Genomic DNA, 23,929 nt, shown 5'->3' with positions numbered 1-23,929 from the left:
ACCAGATTGTATCCCAGATAAACACTGGACTCACTCTTTGCTGATACTGTTGGAAAACCGTAATTGCTTGGTAGTCCCCATAATTAATAAATGCTTCGGCGATGTTAGTTACAAATCGGATTCCAGTTTAGCCGAGGTGAAGTCGGTGCCAACAAGTAGTTTTAGTCCCTTGAGGGACGTAATTCTGAATTCATGCAGCGGAATTAGCACTTTAAGCTTTTGCCCAGTTTTCTCTTTCAGATACTTACTCTTATCTCATTTCTGAATATAAGGAAATTCCTCAAGGTAATTGGTAATTAGTTCTCCATATCTTTTCTATATTATTATGCTAACTTTAGAGGGTAAGTGAACGAAGGAGCACGACTTAGAATCACCATTATGAGATGATATATAGCTTCTAAATGACCACGCATCAAGTGAACCTACCATATAGCGTGGCGCCAGCAAAAATTGATTTAATTTGTGCAAGTGTGAATACTGAATAGGGGTTTGAATTGGTATTCTTATCGATCTCCAGCTGTTCCAAAACCGACTACGCACTCTCTGACTTTTGAAAGTTCGTCGTTCCAAACTTTCAGCAGATATTCATCAATACACCATTGGTATGTTAATGCATGTAAGAATATCTATTTAAATAGTGAAAAACTAAGGTAAGAATATGACTATATATTGTCAACAAACAAAACTTATTTACCCCCTGCAAGAAAAAGAAAAAGAAGAAATTAATTGAGCTTGGACCGTTTGGTGTATATGTTAATATGTATATTGTCCTAGATCGCTCATTCAACATGCCCATATCATGGCTGAATCAGCTCAAAGTTGACATTCAATTGAGACTAATAACTTAAGTTCTTATGTCTGTTTTAAGTTAATAGTTTTGAAATTCGGACTCGTTTTGCCGTATAATAAGGACAAGTCTTTTGTTGCTTGTAAAACATAAATAAAGAAGAAATTAAAGACAAGTCTGTTTGCCGATCGAAGTGAAGGTTGAACGTGGAAGAAGGGAATATATAGAAATTAATGCCCACTACACAAGATCTACAGCTAGCTATTGCCAAGTCAACTACTATATCCGTACACACGTTATCACGTTCAGTTCAGTTGTCAGACGTTTACAGAAGTAAACACTTACATATACGAAGTTACAAACCTTTCTCTGATTCACTGGTTGCAGCAACTTATTATATATACAGCTCGCCTCTTTGCAACTCGTAACCAAAGTGCTTTGCTACGGTGGAGATGAGATCAATGGCCATACGACCTTTCTTCGTAACTGTGTTGCTTGCTTTCTTGGTGCTCTCTACAATTCTCGTTAAGAGCCAAGCATCATATTGCACTACACAATGTGCTTCTTACCTATCCCCATGCTACGCATGGTGCAACAGCAGAGCGGATTGCGTCGCGGATTATTGCTCCTCAAGAGAAAGGGCTTGTATCTCGGCATGTACGTGTTGTGGTGCGACAAAATGAAGTTAAACTAAAATAAAGCGGGCTCAAACTTCAAACTGAACTCTATGATAGATGTATGATGCATTATTATCTATTAATAAATAGGAATTACCCGTGTCTTGGACACGGACGACATTCCAAGTTCTTGTTCTTTAATTGCGAGCTGATACTTCAGTATGCATTTCTTTGTGCTAAGGAAGGAAGAAGATGTTTTATTCTATTGTTATTCAAGTGGTAATCTATCTGTATCTTTGGCATAATAATTCTGTGTTATCGTCTAAGTTTCACGTCGTAGATATTTGGGGAATCCGCCAGAAGCACAACAGCTTTGTCGAGGCTACATCATGGGGTTTGCTAATCTTAAGCACCTGATACCACTTTGTCATAACTCGCAAGCATTTACTTTTAGAACCATTGGTTTGCACCCCAAAGTTGGATACAAGTTAGCATCACATTTTTATTGGCCTAGAAATGGCGGTTGTGACGATACAGAGCGGCGATATTGGCCCAGAGCGTCGTTGGTTTATTCCGTTCTGGTGTAGTGACATAAAAACCGAATTCTAGGAATTGTATTAAGCACGTTAGGATTAGGAACGACTGCTTTTGCTCACTATAGGGTCTATGTTATGTTCCATATTAATTCCATGCCTAGTTCCCCGGTTATATGTATGTACGATTGCTGCAAAAGTTAAACTGCATGGCTTCACGATCTGTAAGCCCTTAGAGTTCTTGTGACTTGAAGTGCACCATTGTGTTAGGATGAACTAGCTCAAAGGAGCACAAATGGTGGTTGCTATCTCTACTGAGCTACAACACAACCCCCAGCTAGTACGAATATAAATTCCTATGCGTTCGTTGCAGCCAGTATCAATCAAATGACTTTGAACTTTATCACTAGCCCTCAATCCTTTGGTGAGTTGACGACTACCTATGCTATTTGATATTTTCTTGATAAATTTCTTATGAACGTCTATTTACTTTCTTCCACGGGTTGTTAGGCTCTGTTACATCAAGGGTACCAGACTACCAGGCTGTGGACCAGGACCATATAATGGGGTTCGACTTTGCACCACAGCTTCAATCTTATATGTCCTGTCCCAAGAGAAATTGATATGCTTTTTGGGATCCATTTCATTCTAGAGAGAAAGCAAACAGGATCTTTGTTCGACAAATCATGAGGGGATCAAGTGATCTAATGCACCCAATGAATCTCAGCACCATCATGGCCTTGGATTTAAGAAATTAAGAAGTCCTGCAGTCTGCAGGAATTCTTCCTTAATTTCTCTTTCAAGTCAGTAATACCATGATCACAGTTTTATTTGTTTCAGTTTCGAGGTTTCCTTTTTCTCAATAAATTACGAACAAATAATATATAAGTCAGAAGACCTTGTAATTAGATCGTTACTTGCTCCACTTCACCTAAAATTTGGTAGATAATCTGTTGTCTAAACGGCATTTGGTATTAATCCAGAAAGCATGATTAAAGTATGAATAGAAAACTACATAACTTATCAAAATTAAAAGAGAAGATAATTGGACTTGGCAACTGTGCTACTGATTTAAAATAACCTAAATTTTTTCATATAGAAGAAAAGTCTGTATTTTCTGATAGGAAACTGTGACTTTGCCCCAACTCAACCACATTGAGGGGAGTAGTGCTATACGGACCTACTTTTTAGACTTACTATTGCGACTCACTATTTGGAATAACGTTGGTTTGCATTGCAATACACACGGACACGTATCTCTATGTAAATCAATGATTATGACTTTTGACACATCAATAGGTCCAAATAGTAGGTCAAATAAATGAGTGCCATCCGGAACATGTAATGATTGCAATCGGATCTGAAAAGATGATATTAGTGCTTTGACACCGTTTTATAAAGTCGTGAAGTCTGGTTATGGTTATACACAATATCGACAATAACAGATGACAACACTAATGTGGCAATAGTCCACATAATCACAGGAAACATTAGGGAACAGAAACGCATAGGAAACATTAATGCTCTGTTTAGACAAATTAGAGAAAAGTATAGAAGACTGAATGAGGGGTCCCTTAGGAGCTCATTTAGACAAGTATAACAGTTGAATCATATGACATACCAATCTACACAGCTACACGCAGTAGGTCTACCCAAAGAGCACATTTAAACAAGTATAACAGTTGAACCATAAGACATACCCAATCTACACTACTACATACAGTAGGTCTAAATTCTTTTACTTGTACAGAATGATTACAAACCCTTACTTCAGCTCAAAACAGACGGTTGATGGGCACCTGCATTTAAAGAAACCAAAACAGTAAAAACGAAAGAAAAGGAAATATAACCTTCCATATTTGATTGCTGATTACTTACTGCATGCCTTTGTAATCATATATCCGAGATAGGCAGCATATGAAACTCCCAGAAATCCAGATAATACAACAAATTCTGACCTTGTAAAACGTAAGTAGCCCCATCCAATTTCAAATGATTGTTCTTCCTCTCTTTGCATAATGCCATCTAGTTTTAGAACACCACCAAAATTTCTATCTCCGTCGGGAGATAGTCTTAACATATAAACACCCACCTCTTTCATAGATGCATATCCCACATAAGTGGAATAGAGAAGTATGAAAGCTCCGCTGACTACTAACTTCATTAAAGCCGAACTCCCGTCACATGAAAATTTATAGTTGTAAAGGACGGTAAGAGTCCCTAAGATGAAACCCATTGTAAGTATTAATCTTTTGACAATCTGCAAAGTTCTTTTCTTTAATATCTTGACCGCTGCTTTCCTCTCAAGGACATTCAGGAGTTGCCTCAATCGTCTTAATTCTGCCATACTCTTCAATGCCTCCTTAACAAACTGATTGTCAAAAGATGACAAAACAATGTTGTAGAAGGAATCAACAGAATTTATAAGCTCTTAAATGTCTAAATCTTGATGAATTATACAAAAAAAAACCCTATAAAGTAAGACATTTCCATAGTAATCTCTGAATAACAACACTATGTAAGACATGACCATGGAAACCATGTACTGGTTGCTGACACAATGTGTATATACTATTGCATGCAATTGCTAAATAGAACTTGGACGTTAATTCAATAATAATCTGTAACAAGAAACAAAAAACAAAAACAAGAAGCTAAACGCATTTGAGTAAAGGCCAATTCCTTATTCAGTAAATGGAATCGAACCTGTAAATTGAACTGAGCAGCTGCTTTATGAATAGATGAAGAAGAAGTATAATCTAGAAGAAAAGAATTGGCAATTGGGGAAACCCCTCTTTCTTGTTTCAGTTCTAAAACCCCCCATCACGTGACGTGCACGTGGTCAACGACGACTTTGTTAAAAAAAATGGGATGGATGTCAACCGGCATTTTTATCCGGTTGAACAGACATTATTATTATCCAAAAAAGAAATAAAGAAAGATGTCTCTCTCTCTCCCCAAAGCTGTGCCTCAATACCCAAATATAAATACTCTCTCACCCAAAGCTCTCCCTCAACAACAACGCTTCCCTAATAAGGTAACAACTGTTTCTGTCTTTTCTTTTAACTGCTTACTAGTATATAATAGTTGGTTAATCAATATTTGCAGATACTTGCTGGAAAGACTCCAGGTTTGTCCTCTAAACAGACGATAACTACCTACCAAGAAGAACAAAATGACTGGCTTGATCTGGACGCTGAGTTCTACCGCTGGACCAAATCCTTGCGTCCTGTTCAGGTGCATTTTATTTTATAATAATAAGCTATTTTGAACTTGTGTCATTAGTAAATTGGACCTTTTGGCAGTGGTACCCGGGTCATATTGCTAAAACGGAGAAGGAACTTAAAGAACAACTTAAATTGATGGATGTTGTTATAGATGTTAGAGATGCGAGAATCCCTTTGGCCACAAGTCACCCTGAGGTACTACTTCATAAATATTTACCAAGATTGAGTCACCCTTTAAAAGTTTGACACCCTTTTTTTTATTATATCTATTGACCAGATGGATTCCTGGATTGGTAATAAGAAGAGGATGTTAGTTTTGAATAGAGAAGACATGATATCCACTGCTGAGAGAAATGCATGGGCCACTTATTTCGCAAAACAGGGAACCAAGGTGGTCTTCTCCAATGGTCAACTTGGAATGGTATTTGGATTCAACTTTTTCTATTACTTATGTAATTATTTCTACCCACTCCTATAATGTATGTTCATTTTCAGGGAGCCTTGAAGCTAGGGAGGCTAGCTAAGTCTTTAGCTGTTGGTATTAATGCCAAGCGTAGAGCAAAGGGACTTCTTCCTCGTGCGGTAAGGGTTTTCTACATTTCTTGAACTTCAATATGTTATTTCGGCAATTAGAGTAGATTCGACAATGTAATTCTTTTTCTATTAGAAAATGCACAGGGAAATATATGTTGTGGTATTAAAGGTTCCATTTCATTTTCGCGTGGTATAAATTTCTTATACTTGTCATTTCTTATGATATAGTCTATTCTCTCACCATTATCCTATCATTTGCAAATCAAAGAAGCCGATCTATTGTTATACTATCTCATCTCTATATCTTCTGTTCCTTCTAATTTGATTTTTGTATGAACGCATTTCATATTGGTGTCATCTATATTTTTCTACTTACACCCATACACTGTTGAAACTGGTTTCTCCATGTTAGTTTCTCGATTTTTTTTCCCCTTAAATTTGAAATGATATCATATTACATGTTGAATAAAGTGATCTTTGGTATCGACATGCTACTAGGCCATAAGTAAAGTATTTGATTTTATCTGTATATTGGCCTATTTAATTCCCCCCTCCAACATCTGAATGGCCTCAGTGGATTCAGCGTTAGAAACATAATACTGAATGCTTGTGTTCTTGGAACTATAGCTTTATGGGGATATTTGTTTGTAGAAACTCTTGTTTTATGTGCATGCTCTTATGTCACAGGTTCGAGCTGGAATTGTGGGATATCCAAATGTTGGTAAATCATCTTTGATCAATCGTTTGTTGAAGCGACGCATGTGTCCGGCGGCTCCAAGACCAGGTGTCACAAGAGTATTGAAGTATGTATAACATTCATAAATCATATGTGCAAGTTGTTGTATGAAGGTTTCCAGTTAAGATGGTTATGATCATTTACTAATTACGGTAAATGATTCAAGACGGTTGAGAAACAGTATCTTCTGTAAAATTGGTGTACTCATTTTATCCTTTTTCCTTCTTGAACAGATGGATCCGTTTCGGGAAAGATCTAGAACTGCTGGACTCTCCTGGCATACTTCCAATGCGTATAAGTGATCAAGGAGCTGCAATGAAGCTTGCAATATGCGATGACATTGGGGAAAGATCATATGATGTTGCCGATGTGGCTGCAATTCTTGTACAGATGCTGACAAAGCTTCCAACAGTAGGTGTGTTATTTCTCTTGTATATCTTTTTGTGCTTCTCCAAACTGTAGGAGATGTCAGTTTTTACATGACAGAAATAGATCAATGTGCTTTTCTGTTTACTCTAAGAGAACTAGCTATTGGACATCGAGTTAGTTAATAATTAGCATGGGTCAAATCCATAGCACCATGTATAAAACTTTTTCGACCACCCATTGCCGAAAGCCTGATTTTCACCCGATTTTCATGTCATTTAAAGCTTGCTAAAGAGGTTTCTTGAAACAATCCACCACATCGATGCTCAACCGTGTCTAATGAAAAATTTTAGTCAGTAAATCTAATATATGACTGCATAGCATTTGTAACTGCAACGATTAAGGTATTTGAATAAATGGATACTGTGTGGAGAAGGCAAGTTAAATAATACATATACATTTTTGTGAATAGTTATAGTTATGAGTAAAATTGTCTACAACAGTGAATGAAGACTTGAAGGATTAAGTTGTTAATGCTAACAGAATAGGTAATTGACTACTAGTTGTATGCTTGTGCTAACGGGAAAATATTGATAGTTTGATACAGCTAGTGCGCCTACGAATCCCAATTGGAGTGGGAATCTATTAAAAGATGTTATTGGGAAGATGTGGATGAAGTTGTTCATAGTCTTCTTAGGCAGCATTTTATTCAAGTATTACAGTAGTAAGGTAGACAAGATTCCCATGCTTTCCAGGTACTAATGTATTATGGCTATGAAGCTAAGTAAATAGTGATTTCCTCGTTGAGATTGCCGAGTCTGGACTAGTGGTAAGAATGTGAGATTCTTATCCAAATCATTCTACTCTGCACTTTTTTCTCATCTCCCGGTGACACATCAAGGCAAACCTATACCAAACTCCCGTAGTACCTATATTTGGAAAGCTAAAATTCCTTGTCAAATCTTCTTCATGTGACAACAAAATTAGTACAGTAGTTGACCTTGATAGAGAATGGAAATCATTAGTAACTTCTGTCATTTGTAGATGTCAGCGGGAGTTAGTCACACCCTTGTCCATACGTCTTGGAGGTTTGGTATAACTTTATCTGTCTGACTCTGTCAGTTGCAAGTGCTTTGGGTAATTCCCCATTCCATGAAGGAGTAGTTAGCATTGTAGGTCATGAATGTTCATTCATTGGAGTGGTGCAGGCTATGGAGTATTGTTCTTTTTGCTAGCATGTGGGGCCTTTGGATGAGGAACTCGAATACTTGACACACTTTGACGATGTCGTTGAGGGAGGTGATTATCTCGATCAAATATCTCATCTTCCTTTGGTTGAAATATGGAAGGAATGGTGTGTCACGCCGTTTGAGCCCTGTTTCTCCAAATGAGATTCATTGATGGGTATTGCAAAATGACTCTTTAATTTGTCTTGGAATTAATATTGTAACTGTTTGGTTTGTGCTTTATTCTTGTACTTGTACCGCAAGATATCTCATCCTATCTACTACATTGTATTTTTGTTGATTCTAAGATAACAATTCGTATCCAAAAAAAAAGAGAGGAAAAGAAACAAAAAACAGTTGTCACTTCTAGTTGCTGCATGGAATTTGAGTTTGATTTATGTGAGAAACACCAGGCTGGTAATAGGATTATCAATTTTTGGCTGAAAATTACACTTAACCTAACTTAGGATTAAAATGTTTCTCAACAATCAACATACACGTGCTTTTCTTATCTTATGAATGCTAGGCTTTTACTGACCCAAATTTTGGCATTCTGGCAGGTTCAAAAGCTCTGTATAATCGTTACAAGATTCATGTTGAAGATCATTGTGGTAAAACGTATGTTTCTTTTTGGTGCTTCATTAACTTTTAATTCTCTCTGCCTTTTAACTCTTGATTAAGCTAAATATTTGATTTGTTGCAGATTTCTTGAGAAATTGTCAATGGAACTGTTCAATGGAGATGTTAATCAAGCCGCATTTCGTGTCTTGACAGACTTCCGGAAAGGGAGGTTTGGTTGGGTTGGATTGGAGATTCCACCCAAGTAATTTTACCAGGCAAAATGATATTGGGGTCCCATGTTTGGCATATATGCCTATTTTCTCAGTCATGATGCAGATGAAGTTTGAGGACAACATCCAGAGAATTGGAAGTTTGAGGACTACATCCAGAGAATTTCAATATCGTGGAATAGGAATTATATAAGATAATGAATGTTCTGTGTGAAAATCTTGGAAGAGAATGCACCTATAAAGGAGAAAGCATAGGTATTGGATCTTCAGAGTTGGCAAGATTTTGCAGAATTCTATGCAAGGATCGTACCTTATTTACTGTATTGCAACATTAGGTATGTATATATCTTGAAAATTGCCAATTATACTTGTAATGTCATTGTCTGAGTCCGCAAAAATTTCCATTAAATTTATGATATGGCATGGTATGGTTGTTGCCTGTTCTAAGTAATAAACTGTTTCCCTGCTAGTGAAATGAGAAATTGAAATGAAGGGATATTAAACTGGAATAATTGGAACAAGTGCATTTCAATTTTCTTAGCCTGGTGCATTGCTATCAATTTACAGTTGAGGGTAAACCCTGAACCCTAAACCCTGAAATCGCCCTAAACCCTATATCCAAAACCCTAAAATGCCCCTGAACCCCTAAACCCTATTTAAAATCTTGAAGCCTTGGGTTTAAGATTTGTACAAGTTTATAAAAGAAATTTGTTCTGGTTGTTTTCACAAATATGCCTGACATTAAAGAAAGAGGAAGAGGAATGCTTTTGGGAAGAGAATCAATCCTGGAACGTGAGGATTTAATCTTGTACTGGGTAAGAATGTAAGATGCAGTTTTCCTTGGATTCAACAATCTTACAGGTTACAACAAAAAAGAGTGGAATGTGTCAGCATTTTATTAACTAAAACAATATTACAGATGATCAACTAACAATGACAAAATGAATGATTGATTTACAGTTTACCCAAAATTAAGAAAAAAAAAAAGAAAGAATGAGTGTTACTAATCAGCAGACATGTATATTTTTTTTAAAATTTACTACTTTTTTTTCCCTTTTTTCTTGGTCAAGACTAGGAATTATTTTTCCATCAGTTTTCTGAAAACTTTAAATATGAATGAATGGATGAATCAATGATATATGTGTTGGACAATAAGGCATGCATAGATTATGCATCTGAAGGTGCAATCCAGTGTCTTCCATTGACGAAACTTTTCACAAGGAATGGATGCGCCGAATCGTAATCAAGTTCACGAGCCCACGATGCACCACCACGTACTGCCGCAGCTCCAGGACCCGAGCAGTTGTATGCTCCAAAGAACACAGTCCTGTACGACAAGATACAAACACTTGATAAGAATAATATGGCTTTTACGTATTTAGTTCAAACTTGTGAAGAATTGGTTGTAGTCTTGTAAAAGTATAAGTACGATGGAAATGAGCCATAGGAATTACTTGTTCTTATTGCTAGCATGGTCCCAATCATCCCAGCCACCATGAGCAACAATATCATCAAAATAAGTGTAGGAGAAAATGATCCTGGAGTATTGTCCCATGGCCCGGCCCACATATAAAGGCCCAGTACCTGTAACTTTGCAGTTTACAAAAGCGAAGCCAGTTCTCTCATTAGGAGAGTTCCTATCTTGAGCTGCTATGGAACCAAACCTCGTTGCTATTGAGTGTAGCTCACAATCCTGTTCAGACCAAAAAAATACAATGAGAAAACAAAATACCTGAATAATAGAATTATACCCATATATGTAACATTATTAATGTGGATTACGTGCCTTATACATGGATCGTCCATTGCCAAAAATGAAGTCAATTGAACCCTCAATGTAGCACTCCTTGAAGTAATGGCGTCCAGCATCATCACACAAAGTATCTTGAGCTCCATAGAAGCCACACCCAGAAAAGTAAGCCTTGTCGCCTGATATGCGGAATGCTGCTGCTTGCCAGCCTTCCATCCCAGGCATCGGTGCTGGTGCTGTGTTCTGCATTTGTTAATCAGCAATTACTTCTATGTTGTACGAAAAGAAAAATGAAAAACCAAAATCAAGTATAATGTTGCCCTCCTGTTGTAGGAATGTAACGTACCTTGAAACTGATATTTCTACCAGAAAAATAATTTGCAAGAACAGTAACAGAAGCAGTATGATAAGTTCTTAGTTGCTGTCCATTCGGTCCTCTATCACCCGCCCTATCGTGCCACTCTATCACTGTTGATTCCCTTCCAGCACCTTGGAATGTGATGTATGGCTTTGTCCTCGGCACCAGAACCTTCTCTCTTCACCACCAAAAGAAATAATGAATATTTATGCAAGATAAGAATTAACTGTTCAAATAGAAGTACGTTAAAAGTAGATGATTGTTATCCACGTAATACAATTTTGAATCTAAAGTATTTGATCGAGTGCCATTGGCAGATGATGCTACACATATTGTATTCATCGTGAATAATTAGTAGAAAGACAAGAAGAAGAGTAATAAGTATATACACATAAAACCCGGCCTTAATCTGAATCACGACGTTCATATTATTGTTATCTGGAACAGCATCAACGGCAGCTTGTACTGATAAGAAATCACCATAACCGCGAGCATCCACAGTAATGGTGCGATTACCGGTTGGTCCAACCCATTTGTGGTGATGCTTGCTAGTATTGTTACAAGTAGGTGAAGTAGTATTTGGATTGAGATTATATTCATGACTACTTGTAACCATAACTGTTGAATTCAGCAACAAGATAAAAAACGTACACAAGAAAGGGTTGTTATGAAAATAGCCCATTGAACTATATTGAAATTGATCAAGAGAAAACAAATAGTGACACAGAAGTCTATGTTGAACTAACTGAAAGAATTTGGTTGAAACTCTTTTATTTTAAAAACTTCGTAGAGAAGAGAGAGAGATAGAGGGAGAGAGCAGGGAGGGAGAAGTGTGACAGAGATAATATGCAAATGCTTGAATGTGTTCTTCTATATATCTTGATTATATTTTGCCTCCAACGGTCAAGTTTTCTGTGAGTGAGAGTGACATGGCTTGGCTTATATATAACTAAGCTAAATTAGGAGTAAATCGTTCAAGTGGAGACATTATGGGTCTACAGTATATTTGTGCACTATACATTTGTAGTAATTATTTTTTGCTAGCTACCATGATTGTGAGTGGGATGAAGTAGTTATGGTCGATCAGTATCATATAGAATAATACAGATTCCATAATATCAAGGGCATATGATTTTTATCGTACATTCGTACCTGAAAAAAAAAAGAGTTACTAACATCCACAGTCCAAACTACCCGTGTTCAAAACTTTAAATGTGCAGCAAGATACATCCTAATGTAGGATTACTATTTACTAGCCACAAAGCAGCATGGAGGTAGTGCAAAATTTTGATCAAGGAGGGTGCAAGTGTTCAGTTAGTTTTGTCCCTGAAGCCTAAAAGGGTCTTGAAAATAAAACTTCTAGAGTTATAAATTGCTAAATTCAACTTGATTCCTTAATTCGTGTCATAAACAAATCAGCCTACATTGTAACTTGTAAGAGCACTTCTTGAATGGATAATCTAAACTATTGATGTCCCCAGTTTTCTATTCTCTTTTCACTATCTCTTCTCATTTTTTTTTTTCATTTGTCCCTGTTCTCTTCTTCTGTATTGTTTTGTTCTATTTTCTTGTCAATTGTCCTGTTGCCGCTCACTTCTGTCCTTAAAGTTGACAATAAAAATGTTCAGAATTTTTCAATAATATGGTTGGAGTCAACTGATAGATAAATACGTTCATACAGGAAATGCATATAGGTTCTTTCATGTGCAATTGGAGAATTGATCGATAAAGTTCATTATGAACTTTAATTCTTTAATAGATGTTTATAGTTGAAAAAAGTACTCAAGGACTCATCTCAGTGAAAATAGACAAATCTAGTAGACTAACATCCTACATTCCTACATGATTTTTCACTCTAAAGTTACTGAATCATATCGTTGTAGAGTTTAGCTTGGCAAGGACAAGGTTAGGATCTAGATTCCTTACTCAACGGTCATCTTAGAATAGAATGGCAAGAAGTGATGAACAGGGTGGAGAAGAAAATGAGTGGTGGTAATGGAAAGTGTATGATAGTGATGGTCCAAGTATGGACAATACAGTATTTTGTAAGAGTACTCATTTTGTAATATAGCTTGAGACTCAGATCCCCATCTGTTAAAGTAACCGTTTTAAAACTTGCTGACAAAGCCAGCTGAGGAAACAGAAGAGATAACAACAAATTCCATTAATCACATGCAACAGTAACACTATATTATGAGATTTTGGCATATTGCCCTTCAATCTGACTTTTTTATCCGTGACTGGCGATTGAAAACACATTCCACTTTTATGATTCGTGAGTGCCTTTGCCTTCACCTTTTATGGATTCAACTTTAATCCATTAATCATAGCATCTAGTTGGATTGTTGAAAGAAGCTCATCTTATGCTTCAGATCTTAATTAAAGATGATAAAGAACAAAAACAAATAAAACGAGAGAGAGAGAGAGAGAGAGAGAGAGAGAGCCTAATAAAAGACTATGGAAGGTCACAGTAGATTCCTGTCAAAAAAGAATATGACTCTGAAGTCTGAACTTGAACGTCTTAACCATACTCCAATATATTCTTCTAATACAGCATGGAACAAAATCTCTTGCAAGAACAGAAAACAATACTGCGCAGCACCTACCAAAATATCATTTAAGCTAATTCATTCTTCATTCTTGGACGTTGCATCCTGCATTTTAGCATCCAATCCTGGCAAAATGACATTACCAAATGAGGTGGCAACTCCATAATCAGCCACTGAGAGTAACATCCTTAGCTGGAGCAACATGTTCAGAATTCGTCATATAGTTTTCAGGGGGTTGTGTGATGATGGACTGTTCCAACCGATTGTCAACAACCCTTTCTTCAGATTGGTTCACTACAGCTAGTTGGCCTTCTTGACCTACTACATGCATTCGTTGCCCTTCAGATCCCTGCACCACATCATTTTGGCACCTATCCCAAGTAATCGGAGCTCCATAACTTTCATGGTTTTGTTTCACTTGGAATTCAGAAGCTGTTGAAGCTTGTTGTGTGTGATGAGGTACATAAGGTACTGGCTGATGAAAAGAGCCATGAGGGGGGTACATTGTACGTTGATGTACTTGAGGGATAAAAATTGGTTGGGTATTTGGGTTAGGAGGGTAAAGAGCTTGTAACCCAACTGGGCCAAACATAGCTTGATGGCCTTGGAACCGCTTGAGCTTAGAAATGTGCTTTTTACCAGCTAGATGGGTCTCAAAAACAGCCGCTGTATCACACTTTAACATTGCACAAGTCACAGATTATTGGTACCACCTCTTTAGGCTTAGGAGGCTCGACCGGCCTTGTTGGTCGATCAGAAGTCCTTGTTCTCTTACTACCACGGCCACCCCTCATCTTCCTGTTCGTACTGCGCTTTCGAGCATCGACACGATCAAACCTTCGCTTATTTCCTGATGCATCAGTTGATTCCCCCTCTGCAACCTCAGCCTGCCCCGCCTTGTCATGTTGCTGGTCAGATTCCAGTTTACTTTCATCATTGGTGACTCCAGTGAAAATGTTTTCTGAAGCTTCTGACTTGGCTGTTTCACCCCCCTCGACATTTTCAGGTTGAGCTATGGCTTCTGACTTGGATTCAGACAAGGGTTTATCCTGCATTTCAGGCACAGGTGCTGTTGTGACTTCAGAAATTGAAGTTGAAGCGAGGGATGGCATGGAAACAGCAACAGGGGCAGGAGCAGAACCAGGACTGGGGGTGGGGTTGGTCACAAGAACAGGAGCAGGGACAGTAATAGAGGAAGGCATGCCGGGGTTCCCAGCCTTCTGTAACTCTTCAAACCTCTGCAAGTTCTTTTTATGTTTCTTTCCGTTCTTGTGTTGCTCAAGGATATCCAAACTGGTGCAGTCAACCCTACAAAGCTCACACCAGGCAATCTGTGGCTGTTTTCGGGTTGAAGATGCCTTTCCAGGAGCTGGTGCTTGCCCTGGTCCAATAGCTGATGGAGGTACTGGTACTGATAGTGACGTCTCTCCCTGCACAACAGCCAATGCTGCCACATCTCCATGTTCAGACTCCAAAGCTGGTTCTGTGGTTTGTGCAGCTTCTGGCTGAAAGGATGCAGCACGTTGAGGGAAACGCCGATTGCCACCCCGACCACGTCCCCTTCCTCGAAACTGGGAATTTGAGCCATCTGTTCTTGGGGGACGCTGACCAAAGTTCCCTCGACCACCACCACCTCTGTAGGGACCCCCATTTCTCCTACCACCACCCCTGTATGGAGGTCTTCCACCCTGCAAAAAGCTCTCAAAGACAATAGATATCGGAATGCTAGCTGAATACTGAGTTGCTAGGAAGGGGAAAAAGAAAAGACAAATGCTTTTGAAGCTAAACAAAAAGCATACAATTGATAATACAGTCACAAGGAGTTTAAATTACAATCATTTAATGTTAAGCAGACGTGGCAAGATATACATATAGTAGAGTAAATAAACACTACTCTCGTTACAGACGCAATATGCACACAACTTTGTTGGTAAACCCGTTCAGACCACTCAAACAACTTTTACGTTTAGCACAACATAACCCGGTGATTTTTATTTTTTATTTTTTTGGCTTTCAAAAACTAGACCCTATTATATCCTACACGCATCACTGATTTATATATACGTAGATCACATCATATTGAAGCAAACTCAAAACAATGGGAGGTCTTCCATTCCATAGGAGATTAAATTTGACTTTTTCCCCATTGATCATCTATGTGCGACTTCTTCCCTCTTTTTATCGGTGCGGATTGGGATTCCAACTGAGAATGCTCTTTTCTGTTTAAGGTCCCACCAACGCCTTGTTTTTGGCTCATTTTCCCTATTGATGACCCAAAGGCGTTTTATAAAGCACTGTCATAGTCGAAAACTCACAAGAGTTAAGTATACTAGATTCAAAATGCCGTGTTCGGCAAGTCTAAGCGTGTATGCGTGCGTACATACAAGAGTTAGATTATTTATTATATTATTTTACTATATTTTTCATATATGTATATATATTGTGTGTGCGTATGTGTGTGTCTATCTTTTATTTTATTTTTATCTTTTTACAAGGGAGAACACGAAGCGTATTAATCAAACAACCTTCTTCATTCTAATAAGTTCCTGAAGTAAGTTTTCAATTCAGATTATATTCATGAGTGCAGACTCAACCTCTTCACAACAACATTCTTTAAGTAATTGATATAACATGCTTCAACATTCAAAAAAAGAAAAATGATACAATCCTAAAGCTTTCTCCAATATTTGCAATATCTGATCAAGCAAAAAAGTTTAACATTAATAAGTTTACAGAAAAGTATCAACAAACCAAAAATACGAAAATGCTAAAACAGAGCCTAGTTTGGGAACCACAGCATTCATTTTTTCCAAAAACAATATCGATAGTAATTATTAAACATAATGGAGACTTTACCAAATTTTAGCTTATCACAATTCATTAACTTGCCAACAGGAAGCCCTCAAGTCAAAGGAAATACACATAAATGCATTCAGTCTCATGTAGGCAATACAAGATAAAACAGCATAGGCTTTCATGCATTATAAGTGTATACAACTAACTGAACCTTAATGCATACTGCTTTTCTAAATACGAACAACGCAGAATCCTCGTTGTCCCAAGGCAATGAATGAGTGCAATTCCACTATCGACTACAAAGAAAAATTTCTAGACAACATAAATAATTCCCACGGGGTATTGTCTCAACATAAAAGTTGCTGTAGGATTGAGTCTTGATATAATTTGAAAAAGCAAGCGGCTAGCTCTCCTGCTGAGCCAACTAGCCGCCTACTGCGAGAGCAGTCTTCCAGCTCTAGTTCGCCACCGTAGGGCCTTTCTAGGGGTAAAGAGTGCTTAGTTGCCTAAACGGCTAAACCTCCTCCATAGCTGTTTTGTCCATATTGAGATAGATTCAGTAAATTAAGCACACAAAAAACGTCAAAGAAGACCCAAATAAGTATGGGGAGGGGTAGAGCTAGTCCACTCCAAAAAGGGACCTATAACATGAATTGAGGGTAGATTTTTGGTGGAGAGGATCTCCATAGTCCATACTATGGAAGTCATCCTTGCTAAAAATCAGTACCTTTAAAAATGCCTAATCATTCGAAAATTGTTGTAATATTTGGATTTCATCTAAGGGTCCACATTTCTCCCACTCTTTTGACAAGATTAGACATTTTCAAAGAAGCTGATTTTATGTGAGGACGATCTTCATGGTGGGGAGAAAATCTCCACATGAAATAAGCCCTTAAGTATATAAACAAACAAACATATAAACAGACAAACAAGCCCTTAAATATGTTTGTAGACCATATAAAACTGCAGGACATATACTTCACCTAGTGTAAACCAAAAACTATGTAGTGATGCAAACTAAGTGAAAAAACACCTGGTACACACCACACCAATGTAAACAAACAGAAAGAACATATATAAACGGTGGCATAAGTCTGAGATATCACTAATATTTCAATCAATGCAATAAAATTACATTTATTCATACACTGAAATTTACGAAGGCACTAACAGAACATTCTGCCAAACAAGCCCCTAAAAACATGCCCTCTTATTATGTTTAGACAGACCGCATACAACGAAAGAAGATGTAAGATTACCGTACATGTCGTGAACCTATTTTCTTCTTTGATGCTCTATTTCTCCTTTCATCTTTTGTTCAAAGAGGGCTAGGTACAATAAAATGGTAAAGAAACACTCTTCTCGAGTCTCTTAAGCTTTGATGTTTTGACACAATATCTTCCTTTCATCTTTCATTGAAAGAGAAATCAGGAAAATACAATGACAGAACATACTTATCTCTGCCTCTCAATTGTTACCTCTGTAAATTAAATATGAGCATTAAGGAGAATCACCCAATTGGTAGGATCCCATAATACTCATACGTTATGGAACATGGTTGTAAAACCATACAGTAAATAGAAGTCAAAGGAGTGAGAAGAAAATGAACCAACCAGATGTTCTCCATTAAGCATCCTTGATGCATCGCTCTCCATACCAAAAGTGTACACAGCATAACATCCATACTGGTCTAGTGCTCCTCAAGAACTCTCGATAGCCAATATCTTTACCAGACCCGCACCTAAGTTCGAAAGAGAGAAGAACGCATCTCATTCAAAAGAAAATCCTCTTATAAAATGGTCCATGAAAACGTCTAATGGAGAAAAGGATGAGGATGAAGTCTGCTCATAAAGAAGGTCGAGTTTTAATCTATGAGAGGTAAAACCTTCATTTCTACAGAAGCACTTTAGTCACGTAAATGTCGTGAGGCAACTTTATTGTGAAGCAAGTGATACCATGTAACGGGGGCACAAATAAGTCAAATAATAAGATTCTTCCAACAACGAGAGTTACCAGTCATCCTGACAGTCAACACAACCCAATTTGCTACCAAAAGAATATCATTTGATTTAAATGTGCAGAGTAAAACTCTGGTGCCAACACACCCTCCATTAAATTTATGTATGACAGAGCTCGAGCATCATATGATGTGATATACGGTTAATAATGCACCTCGTTGATTTTAGACAATGACTCTGCTTCTCAAAGTAGGATTGGGAGGTCACATTTTTCCAAACATATCCAGGCTTAAAAAATTAAAGTTTTCACTTAAGGGTGACTGGGCAGTAGCGCTGATGGTTGAAGATAAATCAGAACTACTAACCTAGCACCCTTCCATATAAAAAAAAATAAGAAGCACTGTTTGTTTGTTTCAACTTACAGAATTATTATTCACAGCTTACAACTAGTGATACCGCTAATTGCCAGCACACCTCTTTCTCTAAAGGAAACAAACATCTTTAGGTTTGGCAACTCATAGCATCCACTACTGAAGTTTAAAGCTCCCATAAAAGAGACAATCAAAATGGCTAAACAGTAGAGGATGAAATGGGTCACCATGAATTTAAGGAGGTTTATTTCTTCGTGTCAAGGTATGAGATATGTCGAAACTTAGACCACCTCCAAGTGCAGCACAATGTTCCACCTAAAGGAAACAAGCGTCTTTAGATTATGGCAACACATAACATCCACCACTTCAGTTTAGTGCTCCAGTAAGCAATTATCAAATGGCTTCATAGTAGCGGATGACATGGGCCACATACTGAACCAAGGACGTTGATTTCTTTAAGTAAAAGCATGTCTGCTAAGAGCAACCGATATCCAAAAGTCTGGTTGTAGAATCTAGCGGAGGGTCTCAACTTCATTTTGCAGATGTAACCAGAATTACTGTGGGAAGGCCCAGTCAGAAGAGACATACCAAGCTATATAAGGTCAACCAAACAGACAGCGGAGCAGAAGGCTTCTCTTGCCACAGCAACTCTTTTTTCTATTCTCCACAATAGCATGAAATGGGAACAAAAACATGCACCAGACACTTCTGTCCCAATCTTACATTCTCCGTATATTCAAACACGTCCCACTTGCACGAATGATCACAACTAGCAAACCTAAACATGTAAGAAAAGGGTAGAGGAACAGAAAACAAAAAGGGAAGAAAAAATTTCCTACATCAATTGGCACAATCAAAATTCATGTTGTTACCAGTAGATGATATGCTGTTTTGGTAGACAAAAGAGGAACAACTTACGCATATAGAAGAGGTACAAGCACCTTAGCATGTGGAAGCCTCAAGTAGAAAAGGAAAAGGATCCCACATGCTTAGATATCAGATCCTCTCCCAACAGGGAAAGGTAGTTAGTGTCCATCATGTGTGATGAAAAATCCAGCTTATTCATCTTTTTCCTACACAAAGTTACTATGTTTATGATCTTCTATTCAAAAATAATGATAGGGTTATATGGACTTAGTATACCAATTCAGAGGATCCCATGTAAAATTGATGATAAATTAATATGGACTTTGGTTGTTAAAATCAACCATCAATGGGAAATTTTTATCAGCTTTATTAACTGATAGAAACTATCATTACACAGAAAATAAAAACAGCTCTGGAAATCGTCACTTTATGTTTACATATATGTAGGGAAAATTTGAAGATAAAGACTTAGAACAGAAAAGGTCAAGGGTAAAGATAGCAGAGAAGACTAGGCTTAGGGCTTCGAGGAAGCAGAAGCCTCATAACAAGACTGAAAGATTCTTAAGGAGAAAAATCAGTCGCTTCTTCCAGGCAAGCCACGGTACACAAACTATGGCCAAGGTTGCACCAAGGAAAGGACTTGATTCTACAAATACTGGCACATCAGAATTCCACCAATGTCAAGTTTATGACACGAGAGTTTCTGAAGCAACTCTGCGCATGACTCTCCTAGACCTACCATTGACTGCCAAAACCATCATCAGTGTTGAACAAGAGTTGTACCTATGATCAATATGCAGTGAAACTTGGTACCTAGTATTGTGGGCATCTCTTGTCATTATGCAATATCTAAGCAGTGAACAATCCAGAATCTAACTTAACCATGATGTAGCTATACTGGCAAATGTCATTACATCCTTGAATATAGCATAATAAAAACAAGTAATATAGATTGCGAAAATCAAGTCAAGTAAGAAACAAACATTATTATGCACACCCAAAGACACCAACTCGTAATAAGACATTACCTAAACCTTAAAGTTGGTTAAAAATTAAAAGTAATAATTCAAGAAACCCCTAATTAACAAACAAAAACAAGAAATATAAAAGTCATACCCATTGAGCATGATGAATAGTAGGTGGCATCTCCATCGTCATTGCAGGACCCCTTCCTTCCCAATGCTGCCTATCCGCCATTGCTCTCTCCGCCGCATCCATATTTCCCGCAAACTGGGTCAATTGTGACAAAGCGGCCACCGCCGCAGCTGCAGCAGGATTCAATCCCGGGTGTGGGTGTGGTTCTACAGGGGCAGGAGCAGGGCAGAATAATAGGCATTCTGATAATGATACCCTTGCTGGGGTGCGGCGGAGATACCTGGAGGTTGAATTGGAGTTGAGTCATTTTGAGTGTAATCAGGTTGTGGTTGATAATAATAAGGTGGTTGTTGGTATTGAGGATAAGAATGGTAATAATAAGATGGGTCATATGAAGAAGATTGGATTACTACTTGTTCTTGTTCTTGTTGGCTTTCTGTTAATGATGAAATATCCATTATTATGAATGAATTACTAACCTTTATTATTAGGGTTTTCTTGTTTTCTTCTCTCTCACTGTAATTAATTGTTTTCTTCAGTTTTTTCTCATCAAGATAAATTTGTGTTTTATAGGTTCGTGTAATTTACCCAGAGTATTTTACTTTTTAACCTTTTACCGGGGCAAACTTCCAACTATCACTCAACCTAACTGCTCACATATATTGGTCAAAGGTCAAACTAATAAAGTTGTGATCTCAATTCAAAGTTTCTCGATCACATAGTATATTACTGTACATTGTCCAATTATGAATTATCTTATCAACTTTCTTCTCTATCTTCACTTTTGTGTATCTCTCACCATTTGATACTTTGTTACTCATATTTTGCTTACTTTTGTTTCTACGTGCCCTTATTTTTCAAACCAACACTCCTCATATTCCAAAACAGTTCACCAAAAAAAAAAAAACACTCCAATTTTCATCTCGCGCTAAAATTTCAATATCTTTACTACAAATTCAATCTTGAAAATGGCCTTATTTTTATGTAAAGAACACTCTTTTCGTGATCATCAATCTCTTTCTTAACCTATACCACTATAGTCATTTCAATGATGAACGTTGAAGCTTATATTGAATTTCCAAATATTTATCTGAACAAATACTAGGAATACTAGGAGAGAATTGAGATAGAAGGTAGTGAGGAAATTGAAGAAATTGAGTATATTTATATTTTTTCTTCTTTAACAGGTGGTAGATGTTGAGGAATACCGATACCAATCGATCTCCACTACACAGATAACTTATAATGTGAACATACTATTACTTAAGACAAATTCTAAATATCCACTACAACCAACCTAGCATGTCTAACTCCCTAAACAACTATTAACAACAAATAGTAATGCAAATAAAATATAAAGTATACCACAACACAAAGATGTATCGTAGTTCGGCCAATGATGCATACTTCCACAAGAGTTAATTCTTTTATAACGTGGGAAGGAAGATTACAATCACTCCTCTTAAGTCTCTCCACCTTACTAGATCACTCCTCTCTCTTTACAGACTTTTCTCTCTGCAAAGATTTTTTCTCAATTTTGATTGCTCTCAAAATTGGGTTTCTAAGACCTGTGTTAGGTTTTCCAAAACCTTGTTTTGTTTTTATACTATCCCCCTTCCGAACAGTGAGGGGGGATACCTCCATGCAATTTCCAAATCAATAAGGAGGAGTGTGCTACTATTCCAGCGGTAGCACAACAAACATCAAACTTACCTTTTGGTAAAACCTTGGTCATCATATCTGACCCGTTCTTGTCGGTATGGATCTTCTCAATGCACAAATGCTTGTCTTTGAGTACTTCTATAATCCAATGATAACGCACATGTATGTGCTTGGATTTAGAATAAAAACTCGAATTCTTGCTCAAATGGATGGTGCTCTGACTGTCACATAGAACTACAAACTGTTTATGCTTTAGCCCTAGTTCATCGAAGAACCTCTTCATCCATAACATATCTTTGCAACACTCAGTGGCTGCAATATACTCGACTTCTGTAGTGGAGAGGGCAACACACTTTTGCAATTTAGATTGCCAAGAAATTGTTCCCCCTGCAAAAGTAAATAGATAACCAGAGGTAGACTTCATCGAGTCAATATCACCTGGCATGTCTTCATTAGTGTAACCTTCAAGTAAGGGCTTACTTCCACAAAAACACAAAAACTCTTTGAAAGTGCCCTTGAGATATCTCAATATCCACTTAACACCTTCCCAATGCTCCTTACCCGGATTTGACAGAAATCGGCTTACAACACCAACGGCGAAAGCAATATCCGATCTTATACACATCATTGCATACATTAAGCTGCTCACTGTGGATGCATAAGGAATTTTTTCCATCTGACTCTGCTCATGCTCACCCTTTGGACACATCTCTTTGGTCATGTGGAACTAGCCACCAAGCCAACAACTGACTGGCTTCGCTTGATCCATGTTGAATCTCTTCAACACCTTCTCAATGTAACTTTTTTGAGAAAGCCACAATTTTCCACTCTTTCCGTCACGAGTAATCCGCATCCCAAGTATCTGCTTTGCTTTACCCAAATCTTTCATCGATCTCAAAGGACTTACTCAAGTCTTTCTTCAGCTTGGATATCTTGTTGATGTTCGGGCCCACTATAAACATATCATCTACATACAACAAGAGCACTATGAAATCCCCATCTGGAAATTTTTGAATAAACACACAATGATCGGAAGCAGACTTCTTGTTTCATTGCTTTACCATAAAGGAATCAAACTTTATGTATCACTGTCTCGATGCTTGCTTTAACCCATACAAACTCTTTATCAGCTTGCATACTAGCTAGGTGCTCCTTGCCTTTGACCTCAAACCCCTCTGGCTAGTCCATGTAGACATCTTATTCAAGGTCTCCATGAAGAAAAGTTGTCTTGACATCTAGTTGCTCAACCTCTAGGTTCATACTTGCGATCAAACCCAATACCACCCTGATAGAAGTCCTCTTAACTACAGGAGAGAAAATTTCATCAAAGTCAATACCTTTTTCTTGACCGAATCCCTTCACAACAAGGCGAGCTTTGTGCCTTGGGTGTGGATTATTCTCCTCATGCTTGACTTTGTAAATCTACTTATTCTTGAGAACTTTTCTTCCTTTCGGTTTCTCAACTAACTCATAAGTGTGATTCTTATGCAAAGAATCCATCTTATCATGCATGACCTTCAACCACTTCTTTTTGTCTGTACCTTCAAAGGCCGGCCTCTTGATAGTACATATGTTCTCCACCATCAGATAGTAAAACATACATATGTGGTGGATACCTGGTTGAAGCTAGTCTCTCTCTGTCAGACCTCATTGCCCCATCTTCTTGTGGCTCAGGAGGATGCACTTCTGCTTGCTCAGGTGGTGGT

General features: G+C 37.7%; 4 protein-coding genes across 5 annotated transcripts; 1 reads left to right on the top strand and 3 right to left on the bottom strand.

The window, feature by feature from the left end:
* Window positions 1–3,445: 3,445 nt before the first annotated feature.
* On the bottom strand, window positions 3,446–4,755 carry LOC147512990 (uncharacterized). The gene is made up of 3 exons (XM_086595972.1): window positions 4,644–4,755; window positions 3,816–4,308; window positions 3,446–3,736 (listed from the first exon to the last, which is right to left on the bottom strand). Exons 2-3 carry the CDS (start codon window positions 4,282–4,284, stop codon window positions 3,708–3,710), a joined length of 498 nt encoding a protein of 165 aa, XP_086452098.1. The 5' UTR covers window positions 4,285–4,308; window positions 4,644–4,755; the 3' UTR covers window positions 3,446–3,707.
* A 64-nt stretch (window positions 4,756–4,819) lies between these two features.
* On the top strand, window positions 4,820–9,272 carry EMB3129 (GTP-binding family protein). 2 transcript variants are annotated; one of them, XM_086595967.1, is made up of 9 exons: window positions 4,820–4,974; window positions 5,046–5,174; window positions 5,243–5,359; window positions 5,442–5,585; window positions 5,660–5,746; window positions 6,386–6,501; window positions 6,668–6,849; window positions 8,587–8,644; window positions 8,730–9,272. In XM_086595967.1, exons 1-9 carry the CDS (start codon window positions 4,879–4,881, stop codon window positions 8,851–8,853), a joined length of 1,053 nt encoding a protein of 350 aa, XP_086452093.1. In that variant the 5' UTR covers window positions 4,820–4,878; the 3' UTR covers window positions 8,854–9,272. The 2 variants fall into 2 exon arrangements, with proteins under 2 accessions (XP_086452093.1, XP_086452092.1); XM_086595966.1 differs by having other exon boundaries at window positions 5,025–5,174.
* LOC147512988 (putative pectinesterase 68) lies at window positions 8,730–11,746 on the bottom strand. Its single transcript, XM_086595965.1, has 5 exons — window positions 11,315–11,746; window positions 10,914–11,103; window positions 10,604–10,810; window positions 10,272–10,510; window positions 8,730–10,144 (listed from the first exon to the last, which is right to left on the bottom strand). The coding sequence occupies exons 1-5, from the start codon at window positions 11,605–11,607 to the stop codon at window positions 9,985–9,987; spliced, it is 1,089 nt and encodes a 362-aa protein (XP_086452091.1). The 5' UTR covers window positions 11,608–11,746; the 3' UTR covers window positions 8,730–9,984.
* Window positions 11,747–13,378: 1,632 nt separating this feature from the next.
* Window positions 13,379–21,109, bottom strand: LOC147512987 (uncharacterized). The gene is given in 4 exon segments (XM_086595964.1): window positions 13,379–14,153; window positions 14,155–15,162; window positions 20,583–20,786; window positions 20,789–21,109. Coding segments are annotated over 4 exon segments (1,956 nt in total). The 5' UTR covers window positions 21,020–21,109; the 3' UTR covers window positions 13,379–13,640.
* Between the last annotated feature and the right edge of the window lie 2,820 nt (window positions 21,110–23,929).

The sequence above is a fragment of the Coptis chinensis genome, chromosome 3 (assembly GCF_015680905.1).
Source record: "Coptis chinensis isolate HL-2020 chromosome 3, ASM1568090v1, whole genome shotgun sequence".
NCBI classification, from domain to species: Eukaryota; Viridiplantae; Streptophyta; class Magnoliopsida; order Ranunculales; family Ranunculaceae; genus Coptis; species Coptis chinensis.
The sequence above is the reverse complement of the archived record's forward strand: the minus strand, read 5'-3'. Positions and strand labels throughout refer to the sequence as shown.